Genomic DNA, 12,465 nt, shown 5'->3' on the forward strand with positions numbered 1-12,465 from the left:
TTGAGATAATGCTGAGTAATTCATTATCAACATTACTCCTTCGAGTTAAGTTACAGAAGGCTCCTCAAATAACAATTCTGCACATATCCATTTTTTATGTTCCTACCCAGAACTTTCAGAAAAGGTAAACAATAAAAAGAAATGGCTTGCCCTAGCCGGTTTGGCTCAGTGGCCTGCGGACTGAAAGGTCCCAGGTTTGATTCTGGTCAAGGACACGTACCTTGGTTGTGGGCACATCCCCAGTAGGAGGTGTACAGGAGGCGGCTAATCGATGTTTCTCTCTCATCGATGTTTCTAACTCTCTATCCATCTCCCTTCCTCTCTGTAAAAAATCAATAAAATATATTTAAAAAATAAAAATAAATGGCTTGTTTGTCACTTCTCTTCTTACTATTGAGTAATTAATTAGTAATTATGCACAAAAGAGATAATATGCAATATGTAAGCAAGGGATACAAAATCAATAATATTTAAAAAATAAAAATAAATGGCTTGTTTGTCACTTCTCTTCTTACTATTGAGTAATTAATTAGTAATTATGCACAAAAGAGATAATATGCAATATGTAAGCAAGGGATACAAGATAAATAACTTCAAATATCTGCTAGGTGTAAATTATGGATAATATAGACACATGTTCCAATTGGAAAAAAATGAGAGAAACTTGCATAAATCTGTAAGGAGTGTAGCTCCTTTTGTCCCACATGTCTCTTTGAACAACATTCCTCCACAAACTATACTTCAAAAATATTTCTCCTGTGATTTTGCCTCCGAAACCTAAAGAAATACCTTTGAAGAATTATATCTATGGTGTTGGAAGGGATTATTCTAGTTCTTTTTTCTCCCCATTGATTCTATTTTGTCACTATTTACCTACATTAATAGGTTCATTTTAGTTGACATCGTCATCAGCTGGCAGCAAACTGTGCCTGAGATTGATTCCTTGCCTCTATTATTTCTTATTCCCTTTATTTTCTTATTCCTCATTTTTCTTCTCTTTCCCCACTTCTTCATCTGTATTATAATCTCTATTTCATCTTAAAGCATACAATGTTTTTAAAATAAATGAGGATCTTAATGACTGAGAGAATATAATATAAAAAGGAAAGATGGAATGTTAATAATTGCATCAAAATCCTTAATTTTAAAACAACTGTTCCACACTAAGGATATGAAAACTTTAGGGATTTGAGTTCCTACATATAGCTGTGATTAGGTAATGATCCAATCTAATTTTCTTCCATTTTGATGATTTAACCTGCATAAAACCTCTTTCTTAAAAGTAGCTTTTTCTGAAATGAGACCTAATATTGTATAGGTAGACTCTAATTATAAACAAGAATGTATCTAAACACAGATTGTTTTAAAATAAATGATGGTATCGAGTATATTCATTTTGGATATGAAAAAGTGCAGGTACTTGGAATGCAGGTAAAGAGGAATGCTTTTTAAAACATAGGCATTTGGGGAAATAAGGACTCTGACAGTTGAGAGTTTTATTAGTGATGATTCAGAAACTTTTAAGAGTTGAAGAAATGAGTAACTTTTAAATAGAACCATTTTAGGGAAAATATGCTTTCTGACCTAGTACCATAAAAAATCAGGGTATTTTCATTTCTATGTATTCATTTAACTTGTTTTACTGTATCTAAAAAGTTGTAATTTTATATTTTTGAGAGTGGTAAGCTGTGTTTGATGAATGTCAACCATTTGCAATAAAGATTCTTGAGTGTAATTTACAATAATCATATTTCCATTCCAAATAAATATTATCTTAACTGAAAAAGAACCTTATTTCTAGTCTCATCATTGAATCTTAGCTGTAGGGGAAGAAATAATGAAGTATAAAACTTTTAGTCACTGGCATGAGGCTTTCAAAAAATGTTAAAAGGGTGACTATGAAAATGCAAATATTGCAAGAAAGCAGTTCATGGGAATCTTTTAGAATTTATTTCATGCACAGTTTCAAAATAAAACTGAAGCCACTATTCCCCAGGCAGCATTGTGTGCTGTTTTTCTGCACACGTGTGTGCAAACAGCACAGTAGTGTGCCAGATGAAAATGCAACCTAATGTATTCTTTAACTTCCTACATAACACAAAATAATCTGAGACATTCCAAATGACATGTCATTATTTTGCATCAACATTTCCTTGCACTATATTTGGTATGAAAAGGGAGTGGAAAGACCATTTGCAGAAAGAGGAGGAGTTGAGCAGTCCCAAGGTGGAGCTGCCTCCTGTGTTAAATGACACTGGCAGATTAGAGCGCTCTGGTGGGGAAGGGCTTAAAGGCTGAGTCAAAAGCCAAGAAGTCTCTTTATTTACGCCTACCTCCCAGCCCTTGGCAATCTGACTAATAACACACTGAGCTAACAAGAAAGACTAGAAAGGGAGGACAGAGAACATTGCTGCAGCTTGGATCTACAACCTCAGAAAGCGAGAGTGATCAGTCCCGGCTCTGCCAAACATCTTGTTTATTGACTGCGTTCGGCAGCTCGCAAATGGTTAACTATATGCAAAAAAAGTCAGCATAGCTGGGAAGTATGCCCTGAATTTTAATTGGGGAAGAAAAGGACAACTGCTTCAGGATGATCTAGCAGGCACTCTGCTAGAAATATTTGCAATGAGCTGCTCAGCACTTTGTCTCTGACCAGAGGCTTTCACTTTATAAAGTGATGGGACTTGCCCCAAAGTGATATTTGAGAAGAAAGTACACGGTGGTTAGTGTTTTCTTTTTAATAAAGAAACTGAATTGACTTTGAACATCTCTTCCAGCTGTGCATTACAGATAACGTCAGGAAGAGTCTCTGCTTTACAGGTAAGATGAATGTTTCCAGGCTTTTGCGATACCTAGTTTTTCATTACCCTAACGTGATTGAAATGTATATGTTTGCCCTTTTGAAAAATATAACTTTGCATGAAAGGATATCCAGTTTCATTCTTGCTCATTGGCACAGCTAATGCTGTAGCAGATGCCTGTTTTCTCTGAGCAGCAGACATTTAGTCCAACAGCTGGCTGTAGAGAAAGAACAAATAAAATAATATGCCACTATAATTTTTACAGCATGCAGTTTGCTATTGGACATCAAATATGTGTGCTTTCTGGGAAATAAAGATCACTTCCAAATGCCACTGTTGAACTTCAAACATAAGCGGAATATTAAAGGATTCTTTGTGTTTTGTATGCTACTTTTATTATTTCCTGACTTAACAGTGTTTTCTGAAAACATGTGAATGGAGATTTTTGAACTCCTTAACATTGAATCAGATATTGTCAATATAGAATCACTCTTCACATTTGTATGTATTTCCGAAATGATTAGATATTGTTTTCTAGGATAGTTTGAAGAGCATAAAATGCATTTAAGATGAAAAAGGCATGAGATATTTTTCATCTGGAAGTTATTTACTCTTTTTTAAAGAAGCTATGCCTGGTAAAATGAATAGTATTCTTTCTTGGGAATCTAGGGAGAAGTACTTTTAGTGTTTGTGGAAGCCAATCCACAAGTTAAAACCCCCAACTGCAAACTCCTTGATTCTAAGCACAGTTCTCAGAGCTGTTTAAAATTAAACTATTTTCCTTTGGATATGTTGTCTGCTAACTTTTCCTTTGTATGGAAAGGCACTATGTTGTTTTGTTTCTTTGGTTACATTTGACCTTTCAGAAACTTCATACTATATATGTTTTCAATAAAACAATGCATTTTCTTGGAATAAAAGTTTATTTTCAGGCGTATTGATTGGGATCTGGGATGTTTTATCTGATTGTGAATTTTAATTAGATTCAAAGTTACAATATGCATTCCATCCAGAAAAAACTAAAGCAGTTACAATTTTGAGAAGTTGACTAGTTTTAAGATGTGGTGTTTGTTTACCTTTCAAGTTGGTTTATATAAATTTAAGGTACAATAGTGAAAGGAAGGGGATACACTTAGATACAATTCAAGTCATGCATTTACCTTGTCGCTACTGTCATTCCAGAGTTAGAATCACTATTAAAAATTGCTCTTTCAGATGCATATTTTAAATGTTTTAGGAGCTAGAATATGTGATGTTGTTATTGAGAACTGTCATTATTTATTTAGAAAATTAGAGATATTCTCACATATTTTAGTATAATGCAGTTTGTTTCAGAGTTCATTGTTTGTGACTTTCAGCCTTATAATAGAAGAAATTAACTGCTTAATTATGTGATGACATTCAGTGCCCTAAAGCCTGTTTCAAGACTTCATTAGGAAGTCATTTGCTGGAAGTTTATATGAGGCATTGTTTATTCCTTTATAATAGCCAGAGATGTGTGCTAAAGATCAGTTTTCCTTCTTTAGTTTCATGATATTAACCTCATTTATAACAGAATTTAAAGTAGCAGAAAATATTCTAAGTCTAGAAATTCAATATAAAGTGTGACTGAAGTGAAATTTGAATGGGCACTCTTAATCATACATACCTAATACTAGCAGGCTGGTACAAAGTACCCTAGACAGCATGGTTAAAACAAACTTCTTTTTATAATGTTCCAGTTTATTACATGGTCAGAGACATATTTCCTCAATATTTTAAAATAACTAATGAAATTATTAAGTATATTGAGCCAAAATCAAAGCAGGTTAAAGCATAGACACATTATTAGATGCTATATTGTGACATCAAGTTCAAAAATATGAATAAAAATATGTATAATGCATGTATACATATATAATACCTTTTTTCTATCATTTTAAAATTCTCTACAGTTCTCTGATTTTGCCTAATACCTACATATTTATCTTTTCCTTTAATCCTTTGGCCTCAGATTCACGTACTTTGTGGTTAAAAAAACATCAAGGTTGTCTCAAATATACACCATTGCAGTATATCAAGAAAGCAGTGGTCCAGTTAGCCAACACCCCTGTGATCTGTAGAAATGCAGTTCATTTGGCAGATGTGAACACAACTGGTGATATAATATTTTAAATTCTCCTTCACTTACATTTTATACTTTGATCACAATGTAAGTTAAAAGTAAATTAACGCACACCTGCCATCACATTAGGAAAAAGTAAAAGACAGTGTCGATGCAGCAAAGTATTTGCATTTTCACAGTAATCAATGTTTTTCTTCGTAGAGGAAAACCTGTCTTTTTGAGAATGTCAGATTCTTCTCCTCCCTGCTCCTGCCCACTAAACCCCATTGTTATTGCATTTTATTTTGCAGAATTAGATCCCATCACATGACAACATGAAGCTGTGGATTCATCTCTTATATTCATCTCTCCTTGCCTATATGTCTTCACAGTCCCAGTCTACAGGGTCCTCGGCCAGAGATTCTTGTGATTCTCTTTGCAATTGTGAGGAAAAAGATGGCACAATTTTAATAAACTGTGAAGAAAAAGGTATCAAGACGCTATCTCAAATAAGTGTGCCACCATCACGACCTTTCCACTTAAGTTTATTAAATAATGGCTTGACAATGCTCCACACAAATGACTTTTCTGGGCTTAGGAATGCTGTCTCAATACACCTTGGATTTAACAACATTGCAGATATTGAGAGTGGTGCATTTAATGGCCTTGACCTTCTAAAGCAACTCCATATCAACCACAATTCTTTAGAAATTCTTAAAGAGGACACCTTCCATGGACTGGAAAATCTGGAGTTCCTACAAGCAGATAACAACTTTATTACAGTGATCGAACCAAGTGCCTTTAGCAAGCTCAACAGGCTTAAAGTGTTAATTTTAAATGACAATGCTATTGAGAGTCTTCCTGCAAACATATTTCGATTTGTTCCTTTAACCCATCTAGATCTTCGTGGAAATCAGTTGCAGACGTTGCCTTATGTTGGTTTTCTAGAACACATCGGCAGAATATTAGATCTCCAGCTGGAGGACAACAAATGGGCCTGCAATTGTGACTTACTGCAGCTGAAAATTTGGTTGGAAAACATGCCTCCACAGTCTATAATTGGTGATGTTGTGTGCAACAGCCCTCCAGTGTTCAAAGGAAGCATACTAAGCCGACTGAAAAAGGAATCGATTTGCCCCACTCCACCAGTGTATGAAGAACATGAGGACCCTTCAGGATCATTACATCTGGCAGTAACATCTTCAATAAGTGATGGCCGCATGTTAATCAAGACCACATCCCCTTTAAAACCACCCACCAAAGCACCGGGTTTGATACCGTATATTACAAAGCCATCCACTCAGCTTCCAGGACCCTACTGTCCTATTCCTTGTAACTGCAAAGTACTGTCCCCATCAGGACTTCTAATACACTGTCAAGAACGCAATATTGAGAGTATATCGGATCTAAAACCTCCTCCACAAGATCCTAGAAAGCTTATTTTAGCGGCAAATATTATTCATACATTAATGAAGTCTGATCTGGTGGAATATGGCACTCTGGAAATGCTTCATTTGGGAAACAATCATATTGAGGTTCTTGAAGAAGGATCATTTATGAATCTAACAAGACTACAGAAGCTCTATTTAAATGGTAACCATCTGACCAAATTAAGTAGAGCCATGTTCCTTGGTCTTCACAATCTTGAGTACTTATATCTTGAATATAATGCAATTAAGGAAATATTACCAGAAACCTTTAACCCAATGCCTAAACTTAGAGTCCTGTATTTAAATAACAATCTGTTACAAGTTTTACCACCACATATATTTTCAGATGTTCCGCTAACAAGGATAAATCTTAAAACGAACCACTTTACTCATCTACCTGTGAGTAATATCTTGGATGACCTTGATTCACTGATCCAGATTGACCTCGAAGACAACCCCTGGGATTGCTCCTGTGACCTTGTTGGGTTGCAGCAATGGATACAAAAGTTAAGTAAGAACACAGTGACAGATGACATCCTTTGCACGTCTCCAGAGCACCTCTCCAAGAAGGAATTAAAAGCATTAAATAGTGAACTTCTTTGCCCAGGTTTGGTCAATAACCCATCCCTGCCAACTCAGACTAGTTATGCAATTGTCAGTACTCCTACAGCCGATACTATTTTAAGATCGCTTACCGATGCTGTACCACTATCTGTTTTAATATTAGGGCTGCTGATTGTGTTCATAACTATTGTGTTCTGCGCTGCAGGGATAGTGGTTCTTGTTCTCCACCGCAGGAGAAGATACAAAAAGAAACAAGCAGATGAGCAGATCAGAGACAGCAGTCCCGTCCATCTTCAATATAGTATGTATGGCCATAAAACAACTCACCACACCACTGAAAGACCCACTGCATCACTCTTTGAACCGCACATCGTGAGCCCCATGGTTCATGTCTACAGAAGTCCATCCTTTGGTCCAAAGCATTTGGAAGCGGAAGAAGAAAAGAATGAGAAAGAGGGAAGTGATGCAAAACATCTCCAAAGAAGTCTTCTAGAACGGGAAAACCATTCACCACTCACAGGGTCAAATATGAAATACAGAACCACGGACCAATCGACTGAATTTTTATCCTTCCAAGATGCCAGTTCATTATATAGGAACATATTAGAGAAGGAAAGAGAACTTCAGCAACTGGGAATCACGGAATACCTGAAGAAAAACATTGCTCAACTCAAGCCTGATATGGAGGTACATTATCCAGGAGCCCACGAAGAGTTAAAATTAATGGAGACATTAATGTACTCAAGGCCAAGGAAGGTATTAGTGGAACAGACTAAAAATGAATATTTTGAGCTCAAAGCTAACTTACATGCTGAACCTGACTACTTAGAAGTCCTGGAGCAGCAAACATAGATGGAGAGTTTGAAGGCTTTTTCAGAAATGCTGTGATTCTGTCTTAAGTCGAAATCTTGTAAAATAAAGTGCCTTAAATGAGTGTGTCATCAGTCAGAATTTAAGCACAGCAGTATTTCTATGGGAAAAAAAAGAAAGAAACTCAGGGATCAATGGGAGAAGCCATTGCATTGTCTTTTGGTAATTTTGTCTGTCCCCAACAAAACAAATCCTTGCATGTAAATCATTCAAGGATGATAGTAATATTTCTCCACATACTTTAAAGTGTTTCACAGAAGTCCTCTTACTCATCTAAAAGGATTGACTATTTGAGTAACCACAATTTTCTTGAATTACTTTACTTGTGGATTGAAGAGAATTGGATTTTGTCATTTTAAAATTATACCTGTATATGTAGTTATAATATGTAAGGAATATATTGTTTATATAACCAGTATATGTACTGAACAAATGTACATTATCAAATGCATCTGATTTTATTACAGTAAAGGCAAAAGGAACTGGATCTTTAAAGTTACAAATAGTAATAGGTAAAGAAAAATATAGAGGGTCAAATTATATGGGCTATGAGTGAGCCAATTTGCAGATTAAAAAAAATGCCCCGACTATGCTTTCTGAATTTAAAATTAAGAATGATTAGTATTACAGGTGGAATGAATAAGCAAACTTTTTGGGTTTTCTGCACACCCTGTGTGGACAATCTTACTGTAAATGCTGCTGTGAACTAAGGTATGTCATTTGTGCTCAAAGTTTAATTCTTATTCTTGGAATAATTTTAAAATGCTACTGATATTCAACTGTAAATATGATTAGTGCATATATGAAGTTTAGTTTCCTTTATAGCATTGATCCTTTGTAAATTTGAATGACCATGATAGAAATATGTTTCTTGTGGCAAGTAATTCACAGGTGTAAAACAAATAGGAAAATGTGTAATTATATTTTTATTGATGTATAATGATAGTTGCCATAAATTAGTTGCAAAAGGCACTTCTGAAGGTAAGTGGTTTAAGTTGCCTCAAGAGTGGCACAATGTAGCTTTATTTTACAAGAAAGTATAGCTAGATTTCTATGAACTATTTATTCTGTACAGTTTTGTATATTTTTGGTTCACAAAGGTAATTATTCTTGGGTGCCTTTTAAGAAAATTAAAAATACCGCTCACTACAATAAAACTAAAATGAAAACCCTCTTTTTAAATGTACTTTCTTCAATTAATCTGATCTGTAATCCAATCAAGTCAGGATTGACACATACACTCACATACACATATGCACACATACAAATGCAAAACGAGATTTCTGCTTGTTGTCATCCACACAGAATCATCTTGTTCACCATCTGTAAAAAGGCCATTCAATGTCTAGGTGTGACTGACACAGAGCTAAACTTAAAGTCTGACCAGCAGTTCTCCTTTTCCAGACAACCATGTGCCCACTCACCACAAATGGAAATTATTTATTTTTCTTCTTTGTGATTATACAATCAACCATGCAGCAGATTTTCACAAAGCAAAATGGGGTTAATCAAGGTAACCTAGTTTATTTTTTGAACACCAGGCAAATCCATGAACAAGGTTAGGAAAGAACCTATTTCTTATTAGGAAGAAATTTCTCTATTTTAGTTAGCTCTATTTTGGTGATTCCTGAATGTTCTATTAAATGTTTTGATTTTCAACACTCAACTATCTGCTCTAATAGGAGAATATATTATTTCTTTGATTTTGACTGAGAGTTCCTGTTGACGAACATAGTAGGGGCCTTTGCTGCATGATGTGAAGACTAAGTAGAAATCTATTGTTATCATATCACTAAGGTTTTCTTTTATTTTTATACATTCATTTATTTTTAAAAAATATTTATTGTTGAAAGAATTACATAGGTCCTCTTTTTCCACCATTACCTCTTCCAGGCCGCTCCCGTCCCAGCCCCCTCCTGGCCCTCACCAGCCCATTTTCTGTGTCCATGGGTTATGCATATATGCATACAAATTCATTGGTTGATCTCTTCCCAGCTACCCTCCTGTGCATTCTCTCTGAGGTTCAACAGTCTGTTCATCCTTCTGTGTCTCTGGGTCTATTTTTATCATCAGTTTATTTGGTTCATTAGATTCCACATATGAGTGAAATCATGTGGTACTTATCCTTCTCTGACTGGCTTATTTCATGAAGCATAATATTCTCCAGGTCCATCCATGCTGTTGCAAATGGTAAGAGATCTTTCTTCTTTATTGTCGCGCAGTATTCCATTGTGTAAATGTACCATACTTTTTTTTTTATCTGCTTATCTGCTGATGGGCACTTAGGCTGTTTCCAAATCTTAGCTATGGTAAATTGTGCATAGGGGTGCATATATCCTTTCTGATTGGTGTTTCAGGTTTCTTAGGGTATATTCCAAGAAGTGGGATTACTGGGTCAAATGGGCATTCCATTTTTAATTTTTTGAGGAAACTCCATACTGTTCTCCACAGTGGCTGCACCAGTCTGCATTCCCACCAGCAGTGTACTATGGTTCTTTTTTATCCACAACCTCACCCACACTTGTTGTTTGTTGATTTGTTGATGATAGTAAGGTTTTCTTTTAAATCATTGAATTGTTAATAGAAAACAATCAAGAATTATGTGTTAAAAGGTTCATTGTAAACCTAAATTTCTCCGTTAGTTTACAAAGTTGGAAAGGACAATGGTGAGAATTCTATTTGTACATAACACGAAGGAGACATCTGTGTGCATATGGAATGCTAGATGTATTATCCACTAAAAATATTCAGCACAGTAGAAATAACAAACCTTCTAAAGCATGATTTTTAAAGTTACATTTTAAAGAGAAAAACAAAGCAAGGGCAACATTCATGTTATTGCACTTCTACTCAGAGTATCTGCCAATATTTTCTGATTCCAATCAAGTGCATAAAGGTATTAGAAAGACTTAAGGAATTTCCATGCCTGGAGGACGCTTGGAAGGACTCCATGAGTGCAGACAGAGACATGTCCTCAAGAACATTCTTCTCTTTTGGGTGGGAAAAAATTACAAAAAATCTTTATTCGTTGTTAATTGCCTGAAGTAGTAATGTTCATTCTTCAACTCATAATTAAGACAGAACAAAGTTGTTTATAAAGTCATGTAAATATGTCCCCCAAATTAAATACATCCCCAAGATTAAAAGCTTGTGGGAGTCATGTTTTATAATGATGAAAAAATCATTAGTTTCCAAAGGGTAAGAGATTTTAAAGACTTAAAAGTTTCATTCATGGTGGCAACTTTCCTATGTGATTTGGTGCACTATAAGCAGTTGAGAGTTGAGAAAGCTAGTGTATCATATTCCCTGTTTGATTATTTACCTAAACAGTCAATGTGGTCTGTTTCTGTAATCAATGGATAGATAGAGAGTCCCAAGTCCTAATTCAGTATCCTCAACCTTATTTACACACTTGGACATTCTAAAAATAAATTAGACTTTTAATTATCCTACATTTTTCTTGATTTAAGCAGACATTATAATTTGCTCATTGCACATCAGTGCAAGTTCTCATTTATGTCACAATCTTGAATTTTAAATAGGGATACAAGTGTATAATCCTGCTAGATAAAATTTATTAAATTCTGTCAATCTGTTAGACATAGATTGTGCTAATCCCAATTTAATAAATACTTTTTCACTAAATTGACATAAAAATAGCTACTGTACATTTATGAAAGTGTTCTTTAGATATCTTCCATTGATTTCCATACTGGGATATAATTTTTACAATCTTATAAGAAAGGATATATCAATGATGACTGTTGTTCCTCTTGAATTAATCTCATATCACGGAGGAGAGAAGGTGTGTTTTTCTCTGCTCTAATATTATTAACTAGAGGCCCGGTGCACGAATTCATCCATGGGTGGGGTCCCTCGGCCTGGCCAGCAATAGGGATCCCTCAGGCCAGGCCAGCCAGGGGGAGGGGCTGCGGGAGGTTGGTCGATGGGCTACCAGGGGAGGGGCCGCAGGAGGTTGGCCAGCCGTGGGATTTGGGCTGTGGGAGCGCACTGATCACCAGGGGGCAGCTCCTGCATTGAGGTCAGTGCACATTATAGCAACTGGTCGACTGGTCATTCTGGTCATTCCAGTCATTCCAGTTGTTCGGTCACTTAGGCTTTTATACATATAGATAGTAAGTAAATTGAAGTACCATCTAATTGACATTTAAGTTATGTTGATGTGTTTACCTAATTAATTTAAAAAGCTTAAACTTTGATCTAGGATTAAAGAATGTGATTTGAATATTCCCTTGTTATTAAAATGCAACTTTTAAAAATGATGGTATATATCTCTATCTATCTATATCTAAAGGTGTCCCAAAATTCATGCAAGAAGTAATTTTTATAGAAAACACAGGTTTATAATTAAAAATTGTAACTTTTTTATTGATTCATAAAGTATACAGTATAGGGTTATGTATGGAATACATATTGGGTAAATGGTCTCCACGGCTTTGCTGGAACATATGCACTCTTTTGTTGAAATTTTCCATGACTGTTTTGCATAAATGTGGCTGAATTTCGATGAGGCACATTTTCATCTTGATGGCTTGGTTAATCGACAAAATTGTTGCATTTGGGGTTCAGAATATCCTTGAGTGATTGTTGAGAAACAAATGCATCCACAACATGTCGCTGTTTGGTGCGGATTTTGGGCTGGAGGCATCATTGGACCATTCTTCTTCGAAAATGCGGCTGCTCAGGCAATAACAAA

At 35.5% G+C, this 12,465-nt stretch overlaps 1 protein-coding gene across 1 annotated transcript; it reads left to right on the top strand.

Annotated features, from left to right (window-relative positions):
- The first annotated feature begins 2,273 nt into the window (after positions 1–2,273).
- Positions 2,274–8,920, top strand: SLITRK6 (SLIT and NTRK-like family, member 6). The gene is made up of 2 exons (XM_005875615.2): positions 2,274–2,820; positions 5,196–8,920. Exon 2 carries the CDS (start codon positions 5,220–5,222, stop codon positions 7,728–7,730), a length of 2,511 nt encoding a protein of 836 aa, XP_005875677.1. The 5' UTR covers positions 2,274–2,820; positions 5,196–5,219; the 3' UTR covers positions 7,731–8,920.
- Positions 8,921–12,465: the final 3,545 nt, after the last annotated feature.

This window comes from Myotis brandtii, unplaced genomic scaffold (genome assembly GCF_000412655.1).
Source record: "Myotis brandtii unplaced genomic scaffold, ASM41265v1 scaffold466, whole genome shotgun sequence".
Taxonomy (NCBI): domain Eukaryota; kingdom Metazoa; phylum Chordata; class Mammalia; order Chiroptera; family Vespertilionidae; genus Myotis; species Myotis brandtii.